The sequence below is a fragment of the Epinephelus fuscoguttatus genome, linkage group LG8 (assembly GCF_011397635.1).
Source record: "Epinephelus fuscoguttatus linkage group LG8, E.fuscoguttatus.final_Chr_v1".
NCBI lineage: Eukaryota > Metazoa > Chordata > Actinopteri > Perciformes > Serranidae > Epinephelus > Epinephelus fuscoguttatus.
The window spans coordinates 46,904,184-46,930,188 of NC_064759.1; the positions used below are offsets into that span (position 1 = coordinate 46,904,184).

General features: G+C 42.3%; 1 protein-coding gene across 1 annotated transcript in view; it reads right to left on the reverse strand.

The window, feature by feature from the left end:
- The window catches only part of rrp15 (ribosomal RNA processing 15 homolog), a 90,447-nt gene extending 67,812 nt beyond the window's left edge, over positions 1–22,635 (reverse strand). The window contains exon 1 of the mRNA XM_049583212.1: positions 22,560–22,635. Within this exon, the coding sequence (XP_049439169.1) occupies positions 22,560–22,599 (40 nt within the window). The 5' untranslated portion in view covers positions 22,600–22,635. The remainder of the gene's footprint in view (positions 1–22,559) is intronic.
- Between the last annotated feature and the right edge of the window lie 3,370 nt (positions 22,636–26,005).

Genomic DNA, 26,005 nt, shown 5'->3' on the forward strand with positions numbered 1-26,005 from the left:
ATTATCCCACCAGAAGATTATACTCTAAGAATGCAGGGTTACTTGTGGTTCCTAAAGTCTTCAAAAGTAGAACAAGAGCCAGAGACAGACACTGTCTCCCCATTTAAGACATAAAACTTTCCTTTTTGATAAAGGTTACAATAAGGTTTGGCTCAGGCTTGCCTTGTACCAGCCCCTCAGTTAGGCTGACATGGCCTAGTCTGCCGGGGGACCTCCTATGATACACTGAGCCCTTGGGTTGGGCGATAATATGGTAATAAGGTATCCCACGGTATCAGTTTTATTACCATCATTAAAAATAATCTGCTGCGCATATAGGCCTATAGGAGCCTAATATAATAAATATAATTTATTTAATGCCTTAACAATGAGTGTTTGTAATGTTTCTCTTAACTGTTTTTGGATGCGACGTCATCACGTGACAGCTCAGAAGTGAGAAAGAAGACAGGATGGCAAGCAGCAGGGCTTGACGCTGACTTTTTTCCCAAGGAGCACATGTGCTCCGAAGTTGACAAAGTAAGAAGCGCACAAAGAACTTTAGGGGTACAACGTAAATTGATCAAATAATGTGTTTTCCGTAATAAACGTGATGCAAATAGACATTTACAAGCAAAATTATTTAATGAATTTGTATACAAAATGTACAGAAAGGTAAAATCATCAAGTATTGAAAAAGTATAGCAATTTAATTTTGTCTTTAATGTTATCTTATATATATTATCTTTGCAAAATTATTATCTTATATAACGTTATTACTATCCTAAAACATTCTCCAGGTCCTCTGAAACTCTGCAGGACTTAAGCCTCTTTCTCCCTACCGCAGAGCAAGAGGAGAGCAAGGCGCACAAGACAGGATTTGGGGGAGTACAGGCTCGTTCAGGAGCTACAGCTCCATGGTGACCGCTTCCGGGTCTACTTCAGGCTCTTCTCTGCTATTGGACGCGCCGAGGTGTCGTTACAGCACGTTGCTGTGAAATTAAAAAATTTTCAATTCGAGCGCTGGCTGGCGGCACACAGACGCCGCGGTAGCACATACACAATGAATGGGTTTGTCGGTAGATGTCTGCGCTTTGCGCGCTCTGTGTGAAAAGGGCTTTATTTCCACCCTGCCCAGCAGCGGTACCGTGGCAAACGGTCCCTAACTGCGGGGAGAACGGAGCAGGCTTCCCTGGAGGTCCGCCGCTTTTCCCGGTCTCTCTTCTCTGCCACACTTTGACTTATTCCCACCCAGCCGACAGCCTGGCCGTGGAGAATGGTCCCTAACTGCGGGGAGAACGGAGCAGGCTTCCACGAGGGTCCGCTGCTTAACCCGGTCCGTCTCGTCCACACTTTGACTTATTTCCACGCTGCCAACAGTGGGACTTATATTCATTGTCCCGACAGTGGCTTGGAAAACCGCCCATAACCGTGTCACGCGGGGAAGAGGGAAGAGGGAAGGCGGCTGGAGTTCCTCCAACATTTGCGGTTAGATTATCATATTTTTTTACTGACAAAAATATAAATATTCGGTTGATTTTTTTTATGCGCACGTGCCCCTAAATATTTTTTACAGTTTGCACACACCTATTTTTAGTCGCAAATGTGAGTCAAACGCTCGCACTGTCAAGCCCTGGCAAGCAGCGCACCAAAGGAGTTAGTCCAAAAATAAAAACCACAACGTCTGCAATTTGTCGGGTTCCGACCAAATGACAAGGGAGAGCTGGCAAATGCCAACGAGGCTGTGTGGCATAAGGACAGCAAAATCAAACTATGCTCAGAAAATACAGGGCTATTTCTCCCCAAACGACCCTCGGAGCATGTGTCGGGCATTAAATGAATCACAGACTACAACAAGACAGATGCAAAATGCCCTACAGACCCATCGCTACCTGATGCGCTCAACTCCTTCTATGCCCATTTCGAGGCCTCCAACACCACCACTACTTCCAGGCTCACACCCACGCCAGATGATCCTCCTCTCAGTGTGACAGCAGCAGAGGTGAGGATGACACTGCAGAGAGTGAATCCTCGCAAAGCTGCAGGCTACTGTTCCAACGTGCCTCAAGACATCTACCATCGTCCCTGTGCCAAAGCCTTCGACAGTGTCCTGTTATAATGACTATCGTGCAGTTGCACTCACCCCAGTAGTGATGAAGTGTTTTGAGAAGTTGGTAATGACACGCATAAAGAGGTCCATTGACATAACAGCCGACCCTCACCAGTATGCCTACAGGCAGAACCGCTACACAGCTGATGCCATTGCTCCTGTGACCCATCAGTCCCTCACACATTTGGAGAACAAGGACTCCTGTGTGAGGTTGCTCTTTTTGGATTTTAGTTCTGCCTTCAACACAATCATCCCACAGACACTGGTGAACCTGTCAGCACTCGGACTAGCTCCATTGCTGTGTAACTGGATCTTGGACTTTTTGACTAGCAGACCCCAGTCTTTCAGGATCAACAACATCATATCCTCATCCATGACCCTCAACACTGGCTCCCCCCAGGGCTGCATCCTCAGCCCGCTGCTCTACACACTGCTCACCCACGACTGCAGAACTCACTATGCTAGCAACCTCATAGTGAAGTTCGCCGCTGATGACACAGCAGTGGTGGGGCTCATCACCAACAAGGACAAGATGGCATACAGGCAGGAGGTAGAGGGTCTGGGACTGTAGCGCAAGGAGAACAACCTCATCCTCAATATCAATATAACCAAGGGAGATGATTGTGGACTTTCAGAAGTCTGGCACTGCACCCCCTCCCCTCTACATTGACGGCGCAGAGCAGATTCCCAGCCTGAAATACCTCGGGGTTCACCTCTCCAACATCCTCACCTAGCGTGACAACACCTGCAGCATCATCAATAGGCTCATCAACGCCTGTACTTCTTGAGGAAGCTGAAGAGGACTTCCTGCATCACAATGTGGTATTGCAGCTGCACAGTGACAGAGAAGCAGGCGCTGCAGTAGGTGGAAAAGTCTGCACAGAGGACCATCGGTTGCAGCTTACCAGCCCTCTCGGACATTTACACCAGCCAATGCAGAGACAGAGCAATCTGCATCATGAAAGACTCCAGCCACCCTGCACATGGACTGTTTTCCCCCCTCCCCTCAGGTAGGAGGCTGCACAGCATCCGGGCAGAACAGCTTTTTCCCGGATGCTGTGAGACTATTGAACTGTTCCACATTGCCGCGCCTCTGAATTACAGACTGCACTTTTTAAAAGACTGTACTTTAAGCTGTTGCACTTTTATGTATGCTGCTACTGCCACAATGCTGCTGAACTTGCTGTTTTATTTATTTATTTTTTTATTTGTTTATGTACTGATACTGACGTTTTTATTTATCTTCTTTTATAGCTGTTAGGTCATCATTTATTAGTATTTATTTTTAATCATAGTACTGAGACCTGAGTACTGTATTTCGTTCCTTCATGTTACTTCAGAGTGTGAATGACAATAAAGATCTATCTATCTATCTATCTATCTATATGTACCACCACTTATACACAACCAACGATAATGGGGGCGTTTGGGAAAATAACAAAGCACAAAAGGGACAGTATCCGCTGGAAAACCTGTACTGATGCGGTGACCAAATACTTAGCAACAGAAATGGTCTCTTTCCATACGGTGGGAAAAAAAGAGTCGTTTAAGGACTAGGGCTGTACCCAAATATTCGGATATTCGACTATTCGTTTCTATGGGTAGGTATTCGTTATGAAAATTTGGTATTCAATGTTCGTTTTTTTATTTACTTTTTTTTTTTTTTTTTTACATTTTTTTTGGTGCTAAATGTAGTCTTTTTGTTATTGGTAAATGTAGGTTATCAATACAAATCAAAACTTTTAAACTGCATTGTTAAAAATGTGAAACTAAAAAAATGTGAAAATAAAATCCTACCAACTGAGCTTGTGCGCACAGCACGAGCGCATCCGTCTGAGGCTGTGGATCAATGCCAAGTTTTACCACTTTATCACTATTCCCTCTAACTTGTAGCTGTTTTTTCGTTATCTTTTGAATTTAATATGAATTATGGAACCATTTTTGTCAATGTTTGTTTCCCCCATTTTGTACAATAAATTATTGTTTAAAGTTTCAACAAGTTTCTTTTGGAGTACGTGACACAAGTGTGTTTTAAAAACGACCGCGGACTGTCACCTCCTCAATGCATCAGTAGCTTCGGATGCCATGACAGTAATAGCCAATAATGTCAAAATATCATTTACAGACCGATTTCACAGACGATCACTGCTGCCCGACCCGCAGGTCCATTTGTGGGTCCCGCGGGTTACGGGTCGACCCGCGCATCACTACTCAGCTCATAAAGGCTGTATACACAACAGCAAGGCTATAGACATTATATTCTATTCAGGCCGGCAGAACCAGCAGCGCATCGGCTCTACAGTGCACGGCACTGTTGATTAACCATTTTATTGCAGTGTCTGCCAGCAACCAATTACTTGCGGCTTCCTACAACTTATTTCAACGGTTCCGATTTAATTAGAAGACAAATTTAACAGGATGACTAGCCAATGTGAAAATCCAAAGAAAGCATAGAATAATGTACTGAAGGAGACTGCTGTGCCATCACATTATTTTGTGGTTTGAGAGCAAAGATCCGGTCACCGCTGTGCAAAACTCCGCAATACAATTAGGTCCGAAAAAACTCCGGAGGCGGACCGGGGAGGTCCGCCTCTTCTATTTGACTCGCCAAAGCCCTATTAAGGACATGACAAAGGCCCTAGATGCCCAGTATGAGCTGCCTAGACGGAAATACTTTTCCAAAACAGCCATTCCAAATCTATATAATAAAGTTAGAAAAGAGGTTGAACTGCTGCTGTCGGGGAGTGATACTTATTCCCTCACAACTGATATGTGGTCGTCAGTTAACATGACACCATATATGTCCCTGACTGTCCACACATCACACCTGAGTAGAAACTTGAATCTAAATGTCTACAGACAACTTATTTTCCTGAGAGCCATACAGTGGATAATCTTGCTGTTACACTCAATTCAATTCAATTCAATTCAATTTCAATTCAAAGAACTTTATTTTTCCATTAGGAACTTAGTCTGTGAAGAACGACAGTGTATATTAAACAAAATAAATACAAATAGATAAATACTCAGAGACGTGCTTCAGGACTGGCATCTTGATGAGGATAACCTTTCAGCCATAACCACAGACAACGCTGCCAACATATCTGCCACAATCAGGTCCCTGCATTGGCTGTGGCTCAGCTGTTTTGGTCACAATCTTAAATTGGCTGTTACAAATGCAGTACTGCACCAAAGGCAAAAAACAGAGCGCGCCCTTGGACTATGTGTGCCGAAGTCACGCCCCTTCCGGTGAAGCTCACGGGACCTTAGATCAGAAAAAATATGAATGGCAGGGAATGAGGAGAAAAATATTATCTTTTGGTCCCGTTTGAGTTGTGACATGAAATCCAAATATGTTGTTAATGAATTTTAAACATAAATTTTAAGGTCGAGAAAGTCATACTTTGTGGTAAAACTGTTGAGATATAATTTCTTGAAAAAAACGTAATTAGAAAAACTACACAGGAGGTGGTCGCGTATGTGACGTCATAGCTTTCACTCGCATCCTGCAGCTTGGAGTGACTGCAACCTGGCACAAAACACAGACATCTTCAATCATAAATCAATTAATCATAAAACAGTGGAATTTCAGCGGGGAGGCCAAGCTGCAGGAAGCGAGCGAAAGCTATGACGTCACATATGCGACCTCCTCCTGTGTACTCTTGAGTCTTTCTAATTAAAAAGCTTATATCTCAACAGTTTTACCACAAAGTATGACTTTCCTGACCTTAAAATTTATGTTTTAAATTCATCATATTTAGATTTCATGTCGCAACTCAAACGGGAACAAAAGATAATATGCTCTCCCCATTCACTGCCCCATGGTCCCATGAGCTCTACCGCAAGGGGTGTGACTTCGGCACTCTATGCCGTAGTATTGTTGGGGCTTTTTCACACAGCTGGCAACGGAAGAGTGAACTTCACAAGAAGCAAGTGGAATTGGGACTCCCAGAGCATGGTCTCATAATGGTAAGCCAACGTCAATTTGTAGGCATACAGACAAATAGCCCTAAAGCCAGAGTCTTCTGAATGAAGGCTACATGTGGTGCAGATTAATAAATGCATTTTATTAGCATGCTGATAACCATTTATTAGGCAATGGTGGATAATAGAATAACATGGGATAGAATGTATATAATATAGCCTATATCATTATTATTTTCATCGACAGGACTGCGCAACTCGCGCTCTAAACTAGCCATGGTAGAGCGCATCCTCGAGCAGGCCCAGGCAATCAGACACATCCTGTCTGACAACAGAAAGAGAAAACCATGTGACCTGGGGCCTGTATCACGAAGCAGGATTTTGTCTTAGCGAGATAACTTCAGGGTTAACCCTGGGTTTTCTGTCTCACAAAGCCAGTTCAGTTCTTATCGGGGTAGATCGCCATGGTAACTTACTCTGAACGGCTATCCTGCTCTGGAGCAGAGTAAGTTCAGGGTTGAATCTGATCCTATAAAAAGCACCACCCACTGGCCAATCAGCTGTTCGGAAAAAAATGACTCCGCTGACAGAAATGCAGCCGAGTCATGACGGGAGAGTTTAATTAATTTGATTGATTTTGATTTGAAAGTTTATTTTGAACATTAAAAAAGAAAAAAAAGCAACAACAACAGACAATGAAAAGATTGTTCAAAAAGGAGTGGAAAGAAGTCCAAATTTCATCCCACCCCTTCATAAGAAAGAAACTGATAATTTGCGGACACTTAATAGCACTATTAATTAGTGCCAACGTTTTTTTTTGTTTGAGAAAATGATCCCTGTTAAAGATAATGGGCCTAACTGACAGCTTTGCTGCTGGAAATGTGGAAAGTAGCCTATCATGTCTACACTTCATGGTGTTTGAGGGATTTTCCTTTTTGTTTTTTAAAGAGGGAGACAAAGTATATTTTTGCGCAGCTGTTAATTTCTAACACAGCTCAATATCAGGATGATTTTATTAGACTATCAATTTGGTGTTGATATGATTTAATTGTGACGTCAGCTTTAAACTTTATTGTAGCGTATATAACGTTATGACAAAGAAGACCAATTTATCAGAGGCAATGATGTTAGACGATAATTGTAATACTGCATGTATTACTCATCTGCGCAGCATTGATTTCATGGGATTCAAGGGTGTGATCAGTGTCAGATGTACAGGTACTGCAGCTACTTGAACCAGTGATGAGTAATTTAACCTACACATAATTTTATTTGCTACCTTGTTTTGTCTTGATTTTTCCCTCTCTCCTCCTCTATTTCTTTTTTCCTGACCCCCTTTTTTTCTTCTCTATTATGTGATTTCATTGATGTTTTGACAGGGGAATTTCTTTGATAAGCCTTTAGTGGCGTCTAACCTCTCTGGCACTTTTCTTTTTTAAATCTTGTAAATTTTATACTGTCTGTTTTAACATTATTCATCCCATTATGCGTTGCCACACATGTTTCCTCCTCCTGCAGCCATGGTGTTGGCCTTTTCTGTAATGTTGCCTTTCTCCTCCTCATATTTTAGTAGAATTAATCTCTGATCCTCACATGAGAAATACTTTCTTTTTCCTCACATACAGCGTTCTGTGAGGACGCTCAGTGACGTTTAGTGACGCTCAGTGACATTTAGTGACGCTCAGTGACGCTGGGCTTCTCTCATGATTGTGATTGGTCCGCTGCGTGCGTGTTCACGGCTCTTGATAAAGCAACCCTGGGTTGAGTTACCGAGTTGATATCCAGCGTCGTGATACCGATTATCCTGATTGTCATTGTTAGGGTAAGTCAACCCAGGATAGGTCTGGGTACCCCAGAAAAGGTTGATCTCGCTTTGTGATACAGGCCCCTGCTCATCTGTCCTCCCTATGCTCCGGCTCTGCAGGGACGATGTGTTGGCTGTGTCAGACGAGGACATCCAGCTAACAAAGTCAATAAAAACTGGAATTCTTGCGAAGCTGGAGGCAAAATATGAAAACGATTCAGTGCGTCAGTTGATACGAAAATGCACCTTCCTTAACCCTTGGTACCGTGGGGGATACAAGAGTGATGACACCGTTTTAGCTGGGACAAAGACGGAGTTAGAGGCCGAGATGGTGAGACTGGAGGGGCAAGCAGCAGTAGCAGGTCCAGTGGCCATCAGAGTGGTGGAGGGAGAGGCGCAACCACCCCAAAAAGAAAAGATGACTCCGGGCAGTCTCCTCAAGAGAAAAGCCGGCACGGTGGCAGGTCCGGTCAGCACCATACAGGAGCGAGCAGGGGCAGAGATAACTGCCTATTGTCATGAGGCTGTTATTCAAGGAGATGAAGACCCCCTTCTCTGGTGGAAAACTGATGGAGCCAGGCGAATTCCTCTCGTGTCGAGAGTAGCCAGACATTACCTGTGCGTTTGTGCCACAAGCTCTCCGTCAGAGCGGGTCTTCAGCACAGCTGGCAAAATTGTCAGTCCACTACGTGCCCTGCTCCAGCCAGAAAAAGTCAACATGCCTGTTTTTCTGGCAAAAAACCTGGAGTAGTTTTTAAGCATATGATGCTGCTATCATTATAGTTTGTTTTGTTATTTATTGTTGCTTTTTTATTATGACGCACAGGGCTGTGTTTTAATTTATTTGATTTTTTGCCGATTAGTCTATTGTACTGGAAGTGGACTGTAGCCCAGACAATTTGTTGTTATTTAATTCAGTTTGGTTTACTGCTGCATTTGCCCTTTTTTGAATAGTTAATAAAAGTTGTTAATGTTATACATGTTTTGTTGTTTTTTCAGTATTCTTAGGCCTATGTAATGTTTGCTGTTCTTTTTATGAACGGTATAAGCGCAAGCTGACATTTTGGCGACTCCCTCTGAGTCGTACAAAGTGATTTTTAATTAGTCACGGTAATACCGTATACCCTGGGAAAATGTGGGGAGGGTTTAACGGTAACAAAATTTGGATACCGCCCAACTCTACCGAGCCCCTTCTCTCCTTCTCTCTCTCGCCTCAGATTCTGAAAAGTTGGTTCTCCTTCATTTACTAACATTCATGTTCTACTACTGCATATCGCTACCTTGGCTTTACTGCATGTCACTAATTGGCTTCTTTTCCAGAGCCTTTGTGCTCCACTGTCTCGCAGGTTACGTTGAATGGCAGCTACGCCTGGATTGTGTCATGGTTGTGCTGCTGCCATTGTCCTGCCTGATGCCTCCTACTACTGCTGTTATTATTAGTCATACTTCTACCATTATTATACACAAATGGTTGTTATTGTCACATCATACACTGTCATATATTGATATATACGTACAACATATGCTACGAAAATTACTGTTATTATTACCAAAATCAATGTTATTGTAGCTATTGTGATTACTGCTTGCCCTGCTTCTGTCTCCATCTGTCTCTCTTGGTCTCTCTCTGTCTCTATTTCTCTCTCAGTCGCTCCCTCTCTATGTATCATTTTGTCATATGTAGGCATGTGCCAGTTACCGGCGTCACGGTTTACCATGGTAAAAGAATGCCACGGTGTCACTAACCGCCCATTTTCCGTTCCGACGGTGTAACCTACGCTACGTTTCATAAATGGGAACTTCAGGAACTCAAACCTCAGAAATAACTCTGTGCCAGTCGTACATTTTAACCAGCACACACTCTGAAATCATGCATGTGCAGCCGCGGCAGTCAGCACAATTATTGGGGGGGCAGCCTCAGTCAGTCAGTACGTCAGTAATCAGCATAAATCCATTCAGGTGCAAACTGCAAACATGGCTGGAGGAGGCGAAGCTGAACTTTTCCCACCGGCGACAAGGACAAAGTCGGTGGTGTGGGACCATTTAGGCTATCAGAAGAACCCCCAGAACCAAGGGAAGACCCGCTCCTCCCGTGCTGGGCTCCAGTTCCCAGTCGGCCGTGTTCACAGGCTGCTGCGCAAAGGAAACTATGTGGAGCGTGTCAGTGCCGGTGCCCCCATCTACCTGGCGGCTATGCTGGAGTATCTGACCGCTGAGATTCTGGAGTTCTGGAGCTCAACAAGCTGCTGGGCGGAGTGACCATCGTGAAGTTAAGAAACGGCTCTATTACTTTTAACGGGTCTATATTACACATTTAAACAACTGGTGTGATGATGCGTTGCACTGACAGGAGATACCTGGTACGTGCTGTCACTAATGAACGGTCAAACGAATATTAGCCTACCGTTTTAAAGTGTACAGCACAAATAGGACAACGCCTGTTCTATTATTATTATTATTATTATTATTATTACTGCGGTAATACCGATTACCGTGGCATTTTTGCCCACGGTTATCAAACCGTCAAAATCTCATACCGGCACATGCCTAGTCATATGGATTACTGTAAATTTATCATGTTGATCTGTTCTGTATATACAACATTAGTTATATTTATTTTTTTATTTATTGCATTTATCGTTTTTCTGTCCTGGAAAAGGGATCCCTCCTCAGTTGCTCTGCCTGAGGTTTCTACCATTTTTTTCCCCGTTAAAGGGTTTTTTGGGGGAGTTTTTCCCCTATCTGCTGTGAGAGTCCAAGGACAGAGGGATGTCTATGCTGTAAAGCCCTCTGAGGCAAATTGTGATACTCTTAATAAACATTAAGCTGCTTTCATACGACCACAAGGCATACCTACCCACAACTGCATTCCCCCAAAAAGCAAAGCATTTTTAAAAGCTGCTGCTGTCACGACAGTCCAGGACTGTGATGACAGGCAGGTTATTCAGTAAAGTTGGAAGTGCAAGCTAGATGGCGCCACATACATAACTGCATACTGCACTAAGAAAACAGAAATCACTGAAATGATCTAAGATTTCTAAATATTTGAACAATGTACCACCTAAAGTTTGGTGAAGTGTTATCCTAGGCCTTAAGTTGCTTGGGTTATGTTGTACAGCCAGTACTCAAGTTGTCAAAAAAAAAAAAAAAAAACCATCAGGGGGGATGGTGAATTTTATCACATGGGGACATAATTTGTGCTGATGACAGTCAACAATTTCTGACGCAATTAATCGCCCAGCAAAATTTATTATCGTGACAGGCCTACTATAGAAACAACATGGCAGACTCCGTGGAATAGAATTCATTCCGTAGGTATATATATATATATATACACACACACACACATACATATATACATATATATATATATATATATACACACACATATATACACACATTATATATATATATATATATATATATATATATACACACACACATATATACACACATTATATATATATATATATATATATATATATATATATATATATATACACATTACATATATATATATATATATATATATATATATATACACATTACATATATATATATATATATATAATATATATATATATATTATATATATATATATATACATATATATATATATATATATTCACACACATTACATTTAAGAAATTTACATTGTAGATTCTCACTGAAGGCATCAAAACTTTGAATGAACACATGTGGAGTTATGTACTTAACAAAAAAAGGTGAAATAACTGAAAACATGTTTTATATTCTAGTTTCTTCAAAATAGCCACCCTTTGCTCTGATTACTGCTTTGCACACTAAGTTCATTCTCTCCATGAGCTTCAAGAGGTAGTCACCTGAAATGGTTTCCACTTCACAGGTGTGCCTTATCAGGGTTAATTAGTTGAATTTCTTGCTTTATCAATGGGGGTGGGACCATCAGACCCATGTTGTGCAGAAGTCAGGTTAATACACAGCCGACAGCCCTATTGGACAACTGTTAAAATTCATATTATGGCAAGAACCAATCAGCTAACTAAAGAAAAACGAGTGGCCATCATTACTTTAAGAAATGAAGGTCAGTCAGTCCGGAAAATTGCAAAAACTTTAAATGTGTCCCCAAGTGGAGTCGCAAAAACCATCAAGCGCTACAACGAAACTGGCACACATGAGGACTGACCCAGGAAAGGAAGACCAAGAGTCACCTCTGCTTCTGAGGATAAGTTCATCCGAGTCACCAGCCTCAGAAATCGCAAGTTAGCAGCAGCTCAGATCAGAGACCAGATGAATGCCACACAACTAGAATATAAAACATGTTTTCAGTTATTTCACCTTTTTTTGTTAAGTACATAACTCCACATGTGTTCATTCATAGTTTTGATGCCTTCAGTGAGAATCTACAATGTAAATAGTCATGAAAATAAAGAAAACGCATTGAATGAGAAGGTGTGTCCAAACTTTTGGCCTGTACTGTATATATATATATATATGTACACACACACACACACACACACACACACACACATACATATATGTATTAGAGCTACACAATATTGGAAAAAACTGACATTGTGATTTTTTTTTTTTGCAATATATAGCAATATTAAAAAACAACAATTTTCATCAGATGACTTAACCTTTTAGGCGCTGGAGTTTATGTAGGAAAATATTCAGTTTTCATTTAAAGATTTCAAAAGGCTGTAGCTTCAAAGTGGTGACAGATAGGGCATACTTTAAATGAGAAAACTATTCATTATGACCCAAATTTTGTGATGGGAGTAAATTAACTCATCTAATTTGCATATTGTGATTTTGGTCTCCACGATAGCCAACAGTCCCTAATCCACCTGTGATCCACTTCCTCATTTCTCAAGTAAACCCAGCCACTATCATCACTGTTTACAGGCCTGCTTTTACCACCCTTGCTGCCTTCAACACATCCCCTCCTCAGCTAATAGGGACTTTAAGCAGTGGTGGATTTTGCCACGGCTATGGCTCCCGGAAATAAATCTCTCCTGGCGCTGGTACCGTAGCCGTCAAATCCACAGTAGTCATTAAGCAGGTTGCTGCAGTAGCTGTCAGGTCGGAACAGCTGAACGCGCACCACGTGACAGGGGTGAGGGTAAAAACACAGCTCAAGTGAGCTATCTCAGTTTGGTCAAAATGTCTTTCAGAAGGGCCAGAGAGGAGTTGCTCTATGCATTAGGTGACAAGTTAATATCAGAGGGAGAGAGAGAGAGAGAGAGTTTTTATTATTATATGATGCGAACAAATCAAAGAACTTAGATTTACCATATCAACGTTTTCACCTGGATGAAATGGAGGAGGATGAATGTCTGGCGGAGTTCAGAGTGAGAAAGTGAGACCTTCCAGCATTGGCAGATGTGCTCGGGATTCCAGACAAGTTCATCTGTGATCAGAGAAGTGTCGTGGGAGGGATGGAGGGCTTATGTATGCTCCTGAAGAGGCTGGCATGAAGGAATGGAATAAAGACTAATGTACATAGTATTTATAGGGTATACTGAGAAATTATATAGGCTACCGTATGCAATGCAAGGATGAGGGGAGAATATAGCCTATAGCAGAAAATAATTCACTATGGTTTTTATACAGTGAAATGTATATAATATCCTGCGTCTGTGGGAAAGGATCGCTGAAACATGTAATATATAGGGTGTCACTATCAATTGTAGAACACGTTTCATTTCAGAAATATAATGAAAACCATTTAACCACGCATTGTAGCGACTCCTTGAGATGCTTTGTTTTCTCGTAGTGAGTCAGCGAGCTACGGCAGGCAACACCGGCACTACGGCTTAATGCTGTGTTCCCACCAAACGCGATGAACGCGATTTACTCGCTCGTAACGCGCTGCCCGTAATGCGCGAGTTTGGACGCTGGACCATTTTGTTAATTCGCGTTATCGCGTCATTCGCGCGAGTAGCGGGGAAGCCGGCTGTGCTAACTGGAGCTAAGCTAGTGCTAACGTTTATAGTACAGCCATTCTGCAAACTAATTAAAGACACATATTTACAGAACTTACCAAGTAGACCAGTCTCCTCGGCGACTTTCACCCAAACCTGCTCCTTTTTGTTGTGGTCTCTGTAGAGTAGACACATAGTATCATATAGCTCCGGGTAGCCACTGACGACCATCGCTGCTTTATACCTGCTCTGGAAGTCCCAGATGTGTCGGAGGGCCAAATGCCGTCGTTTTTGGGTTCACCCTATCCTGCAGAAGCGCATCCAGCTCGGCGAGTTTCACCACCTCCTCCAGGAACTCCGTCTGGAGGATAGCCGCTTTCAGCGGTACTTCAGGCTGAGCTCAGCTGCGGAGCATCTGTCCATCTGTCTCCGGTGAGTAGTGACGTCGGAAGAATCTCAAATCTTGATTGGCTTTCGCGGCACAGCATCACGCAAATTGGCCTCAAAAGTTCAATATTTTCAACTCGAGCGATGAGGCGTTGGACCCGAATTTCGCACCACACTTGACGCCTCTATCGCGTCCATCGCGTTCATTGCGCCGTGCTAGACAAGTCCATCAGGCCGCCCAGCGCAAATTCACATCTGATTGCGTCTTTGCATTGACTTTGTATGTAATCTTGAGGCACGAATTTGCGAATTCGCGTTTGGTGGGAACACAGCATAAGTCTCGATCAGCGGAGCGCAGATCTATTTCCGGGAGTCGTAGCCATGGCAAAATCTGCCGCTGCTTAAAGTCCCTATTTTCTGCCACCCTGACTGCGGTGAGACAAAGTCTGGTTATTATCAATGTCATGTGCTGCTTTGTGTGGACCATCATCGTGCATGCGATGCACAGACGCACCGTCACTTTTACTTTCGTCACTTGGCGACCGATCTTCATCAGAGGGCAAATACTTCCCATCAGAATCGGCAAGTACCTGACCAAGGACTTCATCAACAGTGAAAAAATCCTTTGGGCATTTTGTGTGTTTTTGCTGTATTTCACTCTCTATCTGCTGGCCCTCGCACCGCTCTCTCCGTTCACCTGCTGTGTTCACTCCGCCCCTCCCTCTGTGTTTCAAACTTTTTTTTCTGAAACCGTTTGAATTGAATAGAAACACATCAACAAATGACGTCAGGATTGAAGCTGCACATGTTCACCACCTAGGGGTACAAAGTAGTAACAAGATTTGGCAGTGTATTTGGAGCTATGGTCTGTTTTATTCAGTAATGTTGCTTGCTGCAATTTTGCAACTTTGGCGCTTAGAGGGTTAAAGTAAGAAAATTAAAAAATAGTGGCGGGGCTTTCACTGACCACAACTGCAGAGGCTACCAGCTTCATTTGAAACAGACTACATTACAAAAGGGCCGTTATTTATTAATTCCTCTGTATCTTCATATTTTTATCCACTCCCGTTGCCTAGGGCTGTACAGTATATGCGGTAGACAGTAGAAATGATATAAATTTGGCCCACGGTAGAGATTTGCGCTCTACCATCGTATTGTCGATCACATCATCACACCTGCCTCAGTGTGAAAATGGCTACGAGCACAGAGACAGCGGAGCAAGAGGAGCTGGTTCACGTCCGTGATTTAGCGTAGCACGTGCAACATGTGTTGCTGGAGAACTTGTGAGTGAGTGTGTTTATGTTTTATGAACAGCCCCGGACTTCTCAGACTCTTTTAGCGACTTACCGCTCAGAGGGAACTCATTCAGTCTCTCCTCTGGCAGCAGCACAGCGTCTCTCCCTCTCCTCTCTCGCCGTGCGCACACAGGAGTTGGTTTTCAGCAAGAGAGTTTGTCATAAACCTTTGGTAATGTAAACCTATGTGACGCTAGGGGCTCCACAAAAAACTCCGTATGTGAATGTGTGATAGTTGTGGTATCATAGCAGCCTGTCACAGGTTACAGCGTGATGATTAGAAGAGAAATGGCAGAGCATAAAGGTCCAGGTGGAAAAAACACAACTCAGTCATTTAGGATTTTGCTAAAAGAAGAAAATTACCTTTTGATATAGATCCCAGGGGACATTTTGCACCATAGAGTACTGGGTTTTAATTTTGAGTTTTGAGATCTGCATTCTGTACAATAAATGCTCTAAAAAAGACATTATATCTTTGCTTTTGTTGTTGTTGTTTTGTTTTTTTTTAATCAATTTAGCTTTGCTAAGGGACTACAAAACCCATTCAGAAACACTTCTATTATAACTTTTACACTTAAATTTATACCGTGATATATACCGTTACGGTGAAGGGATTCGATTTATACCGTGATATGAATTTTAGGTCATACCGCCCAGCCCTACCGTTGCCTTGATAAAGTTAATGCATCGCGCCGTCATTTCAAACCCAACACTTCCTGAATTTGTTTCAAATTAAAAGCCCCATATAATCTCAGCTGACAGAATCCCTCTATTTTCTAAATAGGCTTATATTGTGAAACATTTGTAGGAACTTGTTGTGGAGGATTCAGTGGCTTGTACAGTGGTGGAAAAAAGTTTCCGGACACCCTTAAAATTTTACACAGTCTCAAATATTATCATGAAATATTTGTGGAAAAATCTTTTTTGTGTTTCAAAAGGTGTGGCTGCATTAGACAGATACAAACAAATACAAATTATATTGTTTTGTTTATTGTTTACAAGAAAAACTAACAAAACTAAATTCTTGACAGTTTCAATACGTCAGTTCTCAACATTGTCGGTATCAAAGTCAACAGATAACAGAGAATGTGTTCAAAACTGAACAAAAAATAAATGAACTATCACATCATCAAATTAATATTTAGTAGTCCTGCCACTGGCACGTAGTAGAGCTCTAATCCTGGCTAGCATGTTCCCCACGAGCCTTTCACACTGTTGAGGGGTAATCTTGTCCCATTCTTCTTGAATTACTGCTTTTAATTCTTCTAAATTCTTTGGTTTATGCTTTGAAACAGACCTTCTGATAATCCACCACAGATTTTCAATAAAGCTCATGTCCGGGGATTGAGCTGGCCACTCTAAGACCTGGATACTGTGCTCCTGCAGCAAAGTTCTACTGGCCTTGGATGTGTGGCAAGGGGCATTATCTTGTTGAAACATCCCGTTTTTACCTCGACGGAACAGTGCACGCGCAGAAGGGAGCATGTGGGTTTCGAGAATGGTACAATACTTGGTAGAGTTCAATGTGCCATCACAGACAGTGAGATGACCAACACCAGCAGCACTCATGCATCCCCAAACCATGATACTGCCTCCACCATGCTTGACAGTAGGTACTGTGCCTGGCCTTCTGCGTACCCTCACATTAGTAGGAGGAAGATAAAGCTGGAAACTGGACTCATCTGACCACAAAATCTTCTTCCAATTCCTGGCTGTCCAGTTCTTGTGTGTCTGGGCCCAACGACACCGGGCTAACCTCTGTCTCTCATTGATCAGGGGCTTCTTGATAGCCTTGTAGGACCTTAAGCCATGATCTAAAAGTCGGCCACGTACAGTGCGGGTGGAACACTGGACACCAGTTTGGTTGACCACTGCTGCGGAAGCTCCTGTGATGTCATTCGGTGGTTTTGCCTGCACATGCGGATCAGGATGTGGTCATTTCTTGCTGAAGAAACCCTTGGACGCCCAGATCTTGGTTTGTCTTCCAGGCTGTTGGTTCGTCTGTATTTCTGCAGAGTGTCTGAAGAACTTTCAAATGTGCTGGCTTTATGTAGACACGAAGCTTGGCAACAAAAATTGTGTCTTTTAATAAAAAGACCGACCTTCATCACTGGTACCAAAATGACCCAATACTCAAAATTTCTTTTTATGGAACCAATCAATTTTAAGTTTTTAATGGCTTTTTTAGGATTTATTTAGTATTTTGGCTGTGACTGTACTAAAAGAAATTGCACTTGAAGACCTAAGAGTGATTCTTAATGCAATATTTCACAAATGCATGGGGTGTCCGAAAACTTTTTTCCACCACTGTATGTTTATGTATGGTACTTTAAATGTAGCTCCTGCCATCTGCTGGCGCTTTTTAGGTGACTACAACAACATTTCAGCTGGCTCATGAACAGACACAGTGCAGACACAGTGTGTACCATCGTGTAGTGTGTCATGTGTGTCAGCCAAGTCACGGCTGGCGGTCCGCCATAGTTTAATTTGACCCGCCATAGTTTCTAAATAAAAGATTTAGGCTGCCAAAAGTACTGACTTCTTATGATATAAATAATATCTCGAACGCCGTAGCGTTTTGTGCTGATGTGCTCAGGCTGTCAGATCCAGCGCTCGACAGTGGGAGCGTTTCACTTCACTAAAAATAGGTGTGTGCAAACTGTAAAAAATATTTAGGGGCACATGTGCGCATAAAAAAAAAAAAAAAAAATCAGCCGAAGCAGCCTATATTTTTGTCAATAAAAAAATATGATAATCTAACCGCAAATGTTGGAGGAACTCGAGCCACCTTCCCTCTTCCCTCTTCCCCGTGTGACACGGTTATGGGCGGTTTTCCAAGCCACTGTCAGCACAATGAATATAAATCCCACTGTCAGCTGGGTGGAAATAAGTCAAAGGGCTCTAGTTTCCCGGCGCAGCGCAGGGTGGCAAACCCCGCGCAGAGCTAGTTTCGAGCAGCGCAACCCGAGGTGCGCTCAGTTTGGTAGTTTGGCAGACCAAGATGCGCTGAGATGGGTGTGGTGGCGCAGCAGGGGAAGGTGTCGACAGAGCCAGCTTGGCGCAGTGACAGATTTGTGCCAAAAGCCTTCGCCGAAGGTACGCTAAAAGCTCGCCATCTGAAACAGGTCTACTGTCAACGCTGGGGGAGCGCAGGCGGTGTAAGTCAAAGTTTGGCTGACCGGCGGACAGTGCGCACACGTCACCAAAACCTCACAGGCAGGTTTCCAGAATGTCAGGCACATTAACGATGCAATAAATAGCCACAAAACCACTATTCAATGCAACTATCTGCAATCAGCACATAAATGTATCTCTATATCGACTGTCCTGTCACATCTGATGTCAGATCAAAGGGGATTGGCACCGTTTGGCACGTTTGGCACGCGTTATGGAAACCCAACCTGATTTGATTAAACAGCTGCAAACTAGTGAGTTCACATCACTCTCAGCCAACCACTAACAGCCACAGCATCAGATAGGGAGTATATACTCAGCATCTGTCATCTTAGAAAAGTCAAAAGAAAAGAAACAGAGTGAGACTGCAAGAGAGAAAGAGAGAGAACGTGCACATGAGAGAAACGCATCACTGATTTACAATTGTGGTGACCTCCTCCCAGGCTACCTTTGCATCATCAGCCCGTGGAGGTCTGCTCACAGTTCCGTATATTCAGACACTGCAAGCTTGGACCTCCGGGACCAAAACATCAGTTTCCTCCTGGGAGAAGTTTGGCTGTCTGACGATGCTGCTCTCTTCTGCCATGGCGAATTGAGTAAACTCTCATTACGGCACATTTAAGGGCGAGGAGAGGGGCTCATTTGATTGGTGTGATGTGTGTAAAACCCACTCCACGCCTTCTCTCTTCCTTCTTTCCGACTTGCGCAGGTAGGAGGGACGGAGGTGGGATAGACGAGTAGCTGCGCCAGCGTGCACGGTGTGCCAAACTTTTGCAAAATCCGCCTGGCCACACCCAGTTGGTGAAGCGCAGGTGCGCTGCGCCCCCGCCTTGCCCGGTCTGCGAAACTAGAGCCCAAAGTGTGGAGAAGAGGGACCGGGAAAAGCGGCAGACCTCCGGGAAGCCTGCTCCGTTCTCCCCGCAGTTAGGGACCGTTCGCCACAGTACTGCTGCTGGGCAGGGTGGAAATAAGTCCTGCAGAGTTTCAGAGGACCTAGAGAATGTTTTAGGATAGTAATAACATTATATAAGATAATCATATTACAAAGATAATATAAGATTTAATAACATTAAAGACAAAATTAAATTGCAATACTTTTTCAAAACTTGATGATTTTACCTTTCTGTACATTTTGTATACAAAAGTATCTAGAATAAGACAGCATTTTAGCAAGCTAGCTGGAGGAGGGCATCCTGAAATAAAAACTTATCCTGAAAAAAAAAGGCTACAAGGCCTCTAGACAATCCATTTATGGGACAGAGTTTGGATTTTAATTTGTTTCATATAGTTTAATAGATTGTTTTGAGCATGGTCCCATCCCACTATTAGACCAAGATGTCCCTTTTAAAGATTTTTTCTTTGTGTTATAACAACAAAATTAGCTACACTACCAATTTATTTCTCCCAAAAGTATGTTGGTTTCTGCATCAAGATCATCCTGCACATGCAAAACTCCTATCCAAATATTCTTTAAATTGACTTGTTCTTAAGAGGGGTATCTTCCCCCATCTTTGCCGACATTATAGTTGTTATTTCTATTTGTCTCACCCTCACGCTTTACATCAAAACACAACGAAACACAACGACAGTCGTTCACTGGTAACCACACATTATGCCTAACGACTGTTGCTCACCAGTGGCCCCACTCACTCCTAACGACTGTTGTTCACTAGTGTGACTCACCTGACCCAAACAATGGTCCAGTGAAACTCCACTAACGAAGTATTGTCTTACTCATAAGACAATACTTCACACCCACCACCCTCAGGTGGTGGGTGTACACCTCCACAGAGGTTAAAAACCTGAGTCTTACTCCACTGTTTGTCAGACTAGTGAGGACTAGTCAGACCGATGCGTTGAGAACTGATGAAGCTGCTTGGATAAGAGGCAAAACGTCTTCTAGACAAAATCAAAGTCCAGTTGCCTACGATTTAATTGTTGCCAAAATGGAATTGACCTGGATAAATGAGAATATCCACAGACTTTACATCAAAACGATTGTAACATATCACGCATTTTCTAAAAACAAACCACTTCGATATCACATTTTCTCTAGCTTTGGTGGTCTAACTTTTATTTTATGTTGTAATTACAATATTGAGAAACTCCCTGTGAAATTATCTGCATTTCATAAACAGGTCCTTCTAGCATGGTCCTTAATATATGAGCACAATCTCTCACCACACAGTTACCTGATTTGGAACAATAGAGACATTTTGTTCAAAAATAAATCACTGTTCTTTGAGAGACAGGTTCAGAATCAGATTTTACTGGTGAGTCAGTTTTTTAATGGTGATGGTCTCATACTTAGGAAGAATTTTTATCTATATACAAATTCCCAGTAACCCCTAAGGAATTTGCTATACTTTTTGATGCCATTCCAACAGGGACCTTTATGCTTTTTAGGAATGCTTCAAGGCCCACACCTCAATGTATATCTCTACCCAACGTAGCTGACTCCTCGATAGGAAAAATTTGACAGAAACCTTATAATTTACACTTTCCAATGTGTTCACTGCCGCATAACGAGACTTTTTTGAAATAACGTGATTTAGATAAAACAAAAAAGTTTTAAATGAATCATTCACAGCAGAGATGGAGCACTAAGTGTCCCCCTCCCATCCTCCCGCCACATGATAACTGCTCTTATTCTGTCTGTTTCAATAGGTGTATTTTTTTGGGGGGGGGGGTCGCGGTGAGAACAGCCACAGTAAAGACATCAGAATATCCTGCAGGTCAAAGTATCACTCTTTTGAGGTGAACTTATTACAGAGGATTATCCGGTGGTATAATGTACAATCGGCGCGATCAGCTGTTTCAGAGCAGCGCAGCTCATCAGATCCGCTATTCATATTATTGTAGCGCAGTGTGTGGTGACACACACAGAAAATATGTATTAAAAAATGGATCACTGTTAAATGACTGTGATTCTGTGTGGGAGTCTGTTTATATACTGTAAATGATAATTTAGAACTTTTTCAGCCGTTGTCTTTACTTCATTACTCCACTTACTCTTAAATATGATCCAGAAATATATTCTCCCTAAAAGTCATGAGATTCTGACAATACTGATACATGTGCTTAAAACTGTCCAACAACATTACAGAGTGCCAAAGTTATCAGAGTAACTGAAACCCCCTCAGTCTGCTAAGGATCAATGATGATCACGTGAGGACACTTGTTACCCTGTTCCAATGTGTGTTCACTGAGTGCTAGGGAGGACTCTTGCCTTGCCTCTGCAGGATCCTTCCTTGGGAGGACTTTGAGAAACACCCATTGTCTTTAAGTTTTTTGATGTTTTTGTATAGTGTAATGTGCCCCTGGCTCCTTTATTTATTTCCTGTTTACATGTGCTTTACGGATTATTGCTGATTTCATACTTCTCTTATACTCACTGTAATCTGTGTTTTTATATCTTTGCAATAAAGTTGAACGAAAAAAAAAGAAGATTGTAACATATCACAATTTCCCCTGGGGTGTCAATCGTTTCTGATTCTGTAGGCTGCTGAAACCGATTCAGTTGTGCCTTATGTCAAAATCTTATCAATAAGAATGGAAACTTTTTTGTATGATAAAAATATCTTTTACAAGTCTTGAAAGACGTTTGCCGTATGTTCTACAGCTGGAGTAAATAACAGACACATTCGCCACATTAGTAATAACGCTGATGTTACTACAAGTTTTTTCTCCCACCTGCGACAGGTGAGTTATGTTTGTTCGCTGTAAAGATAACTTACCTGACAGAGCTGCGTTTCTTTTGGACAAAAAATCATAGAGCAGTGCAGTTTTCCATTAAAGATAGGGAGTTGACTAACAGCAGGGCTAGTGCTAAGCTAGCTCTGAAACGGAACTTCTTACACACAAGTAGAGCTCGTAAACGTTAGCTAGACAGCGTATAGATGTGAGATTTAAGAATGAGTGGCAAACGCCGTCGTCTTTTTCATGAGCAATACTTATGAACTGCGTTTAAAAAGACTCACCTGACAACTGCACATGTGTTTTCAACAGGGTTGCCATCATGGAGTAACACAAGAATGGCTCCGTAGACTACGACTACCAAACGTCGAAGGTTCCGCCTTCTTCAAGTTTGAGCAAAGAGCATGGAGACCAAGAGGCGAAGCTCCGTTGAATTTTTGCCAATAGCTAGGGGCGCTGCGGTAGCGCTGCTGCCATTTTGGACTGTTGAGCTTGGACTGTTGCGCCCAGACAACATGCAAGATGTCAATGAGAGAGGAGGAAAAAAGTAAAAGAAAACAGTGTAGTGCAATTAACTGCAACAACTATCAGTGGAACACCCCGCACCTGGTCTTCCACCGTTTCCCGAAGGATCCCGACAGGTAAGAACTCCTGAGGTGTACGTTTTGAAGTGTTTTAATATCAATATAATATGCCAGTTTTGGAGGGAATATAACACACACATATATATGTATATGTATATATATATATATATATATATATATATATATATGTATATATATCACTTATATACAGTGTATATATACAGTGGTGGAAAAAAGTTTTCGGACACCCTTAAAATTTTACACAATCTCAAATATTATCATGAAATATTTGTGGAAAAATCTTTTTTGTGTTTCAAAAGGTGTGGCTGCATTAGACAGATACAAACAAATACAAATTATAATGTTTTGTTTATTGTTTACAAGAAAAACTAACAAAACTAAATTCTTGACAGTTTCAATATGTCAGTTGTCAACATTGTTGGTATCAAAGTCAACAAATAACAGAGAATGTGTTCAAAACTGAACAAAAAATAAATGAACCATCACATCATCAAATTAATATTTAGTAGTCCTGCCACTGGCACGTAGTAGAGCTCTAATCCTGGCTGGCATGTTCCCCACGAGCCTTTCACACTGTTGAGGGGTAATCTTGTCCCATTCTTCTTGAATTACTGCTTTTAATTCTTCCAAATTCTTTGGTTTATGCTTTGAAACAGACCTTCTGATAATCCACCACAGATTTTCAATAAAGCTCATGTCCGGGGATTGAGCTGGCCACTCTAAGACCTGGATACTGTGCTCCTGCAGCAAAGTTCTACTGGCCTTGGATGTGTGGCAAGGGGCATTATCTTGTTGAAACATCCCGTTTTTACCTCGACGGAACAGTGCACGCGCAGAAGGGAGCATGTGGGTTTCGAGAATGGTACAATACTTGGTAGAGTTCAATGTGCCATCACAGACAGTGAGATGACCAACACCAGCAGCACTCATGCATCCCCAAACCATGATACTGCCTCCACCATGCTTGACAGTAGGTACTGTGCCTGGCCTTCTGCGTACCCTCACATTAGTAGGAGGAAGATAAAGCTGGAAACTGGACTCATCTGACCACAAAATCTTCTTCCAATTCCTGGCTGTCCAGTTCTTGTGTGTCTGGGCCCAACGACACCGGGCTAACCTCTGTCTCTCATTGATCAGGGGCTTCTTGATAGCCTTGTAGGACCTTAAGCCATGATCTAAAAGTCGGCCACGTACAGTGCGGGTGGAACACTGGACACCAGTTTGGTTTGACCTCTGCTGCTGAAGCTCCTGTGATGTCATTTAGCAGTTTTGCCTGCACATGCGGATCAGGATGCGGTCATTTCTTGCTGAAGAAACCCCTGGATGCCCAGATCTTGGTTTGTCTTCCAAGCTGTTGGTTCGTCTGTATTTCTGCAGAGTGTATCCAACTGCTGAAGGACTGTATCTGCACTTCCTGGCTATCTGGCGGCAGCTGTACCCTTCCTGGGTGAGAATCTTTAACTTCAGGCGTGTTTCCTGCGTTAGGTTACTTGTTTTAGCCATTTTTGTGTCTGAAGAACTTTCAAATGTGCTGGCTTTATGTAGACACGAAGCTTGGCAAAAATTGTGTCTTTTAATAAAGAGATCGACCTTCATCACTGGTACCAAAATGACGCAATACTCAAAATTTCTTATGTATTTTTATGGGACCAATCAATTTTAAGTTTTTAATGGCTTTTTTAGGATTTATTTAGTATTTTGGCTGTAACTGTACTAAAAGAAATTGCACTTGAAAACCTAAGAGTGATTCTTAATGCAATATTTCACAAATGCATGGGGTGTCCAAAAACTTTTTTCCACCACTGTATATATATATATATATATATATATATATATATAGTGTATATTTACACACACACACACACACACATATATGTATATATATATATATATATATATATATATAAACAGAGTTGGAGTATTAGAGTATACTTAAGTACATTTTCAAACAAGACATCAGTTACTTCCGTTACTTTTAGAACGCTGGTCCTTCACCTCCGAAACAGCAATGGCTGTCGTTTGGTTCTAATAACGGAGATACCGTTAAACCTATCAGTCTGAAAGAAGCCACGGAGCTTGTGGCTCGCTACGTGGTCGGAGAAATGCTGCCGTTGTCTATGGTGGAGTCTAAATAGGTGGAGTAGGACTTGCTGACAGACATATTTCAGACTCAGGACTTGCATTATGCCTGGTACACATTACACGCTGGTACTCACCAATTATCCCCGGTCGTCTTTCACGGCATGTGTGATGTCATCGGGTTATTCTTGTCCTGTTTTTATTACTTTCACTATTATTTGAGTCACTATGATAAAAAAAGATATGTTAACTTTACAAAGACAACGGAGCGGATAAAAAGTAAATATATAAACACACAGAGGGATTACTAAATAACGGACCGTCTATAATGTAGTTTGTTTCAAATGAAGCTGGGAGCCTCTGCAGTTGTCGTGAGTAAAAGCCCCACCGCTATTTGTTAATGTTATTACTTTATGTCCGACCGTGAGGATGTACCATTGTTTGCTAGCTTGATGCTAATGACAGTAACGTTAACTCAGCGGGTTGACAAAGTGCCTCTGCTGTTTCACACCATCATTTCCCCCTTTTACTCTGTGTGGTACTGGCCTCCATACTGCTTTCTTCAGAGTGATTTGACCTGTGCTGTTGTGGTTGACGTGCTGACGTATTGCGGTAAGCGAGTTGTGTCATTTCCGGTGTTTCTGCGACAGCGTCTCTGTACTGCTCTGGTGAACTCCACTTGCCTGCTTTCTCACCTCAGTTGCTTTAACGCTGCTTTTACGTCTACTTCAAGTCATAACCCACACTGGTTCTGTTTAAGCACCTATAGCTCTCCTCCTTTCTGCGACTTTCTCGCTAATCTCTTAGCTGTTGTTTGCACGCTCTTAGCCTTGTTAGCTACATTAGCTTAGCCATGGCTTCTCCTTCTCCTGCTCTTTCTTGCCCGGTGTGTCAAATGTTCAGTTATGCCTCTGCCTCCTTTAGCGACAGTGGTAATTGTAACAAGTATAGCTTATTTGCTGCATTGGAGGCGAGGCTTAGTGAATTAGAAGCGCGGCTCCGCACCATGGAAAACCATTCAGCAGCTGCGGTAGTTAGCCAGTCCC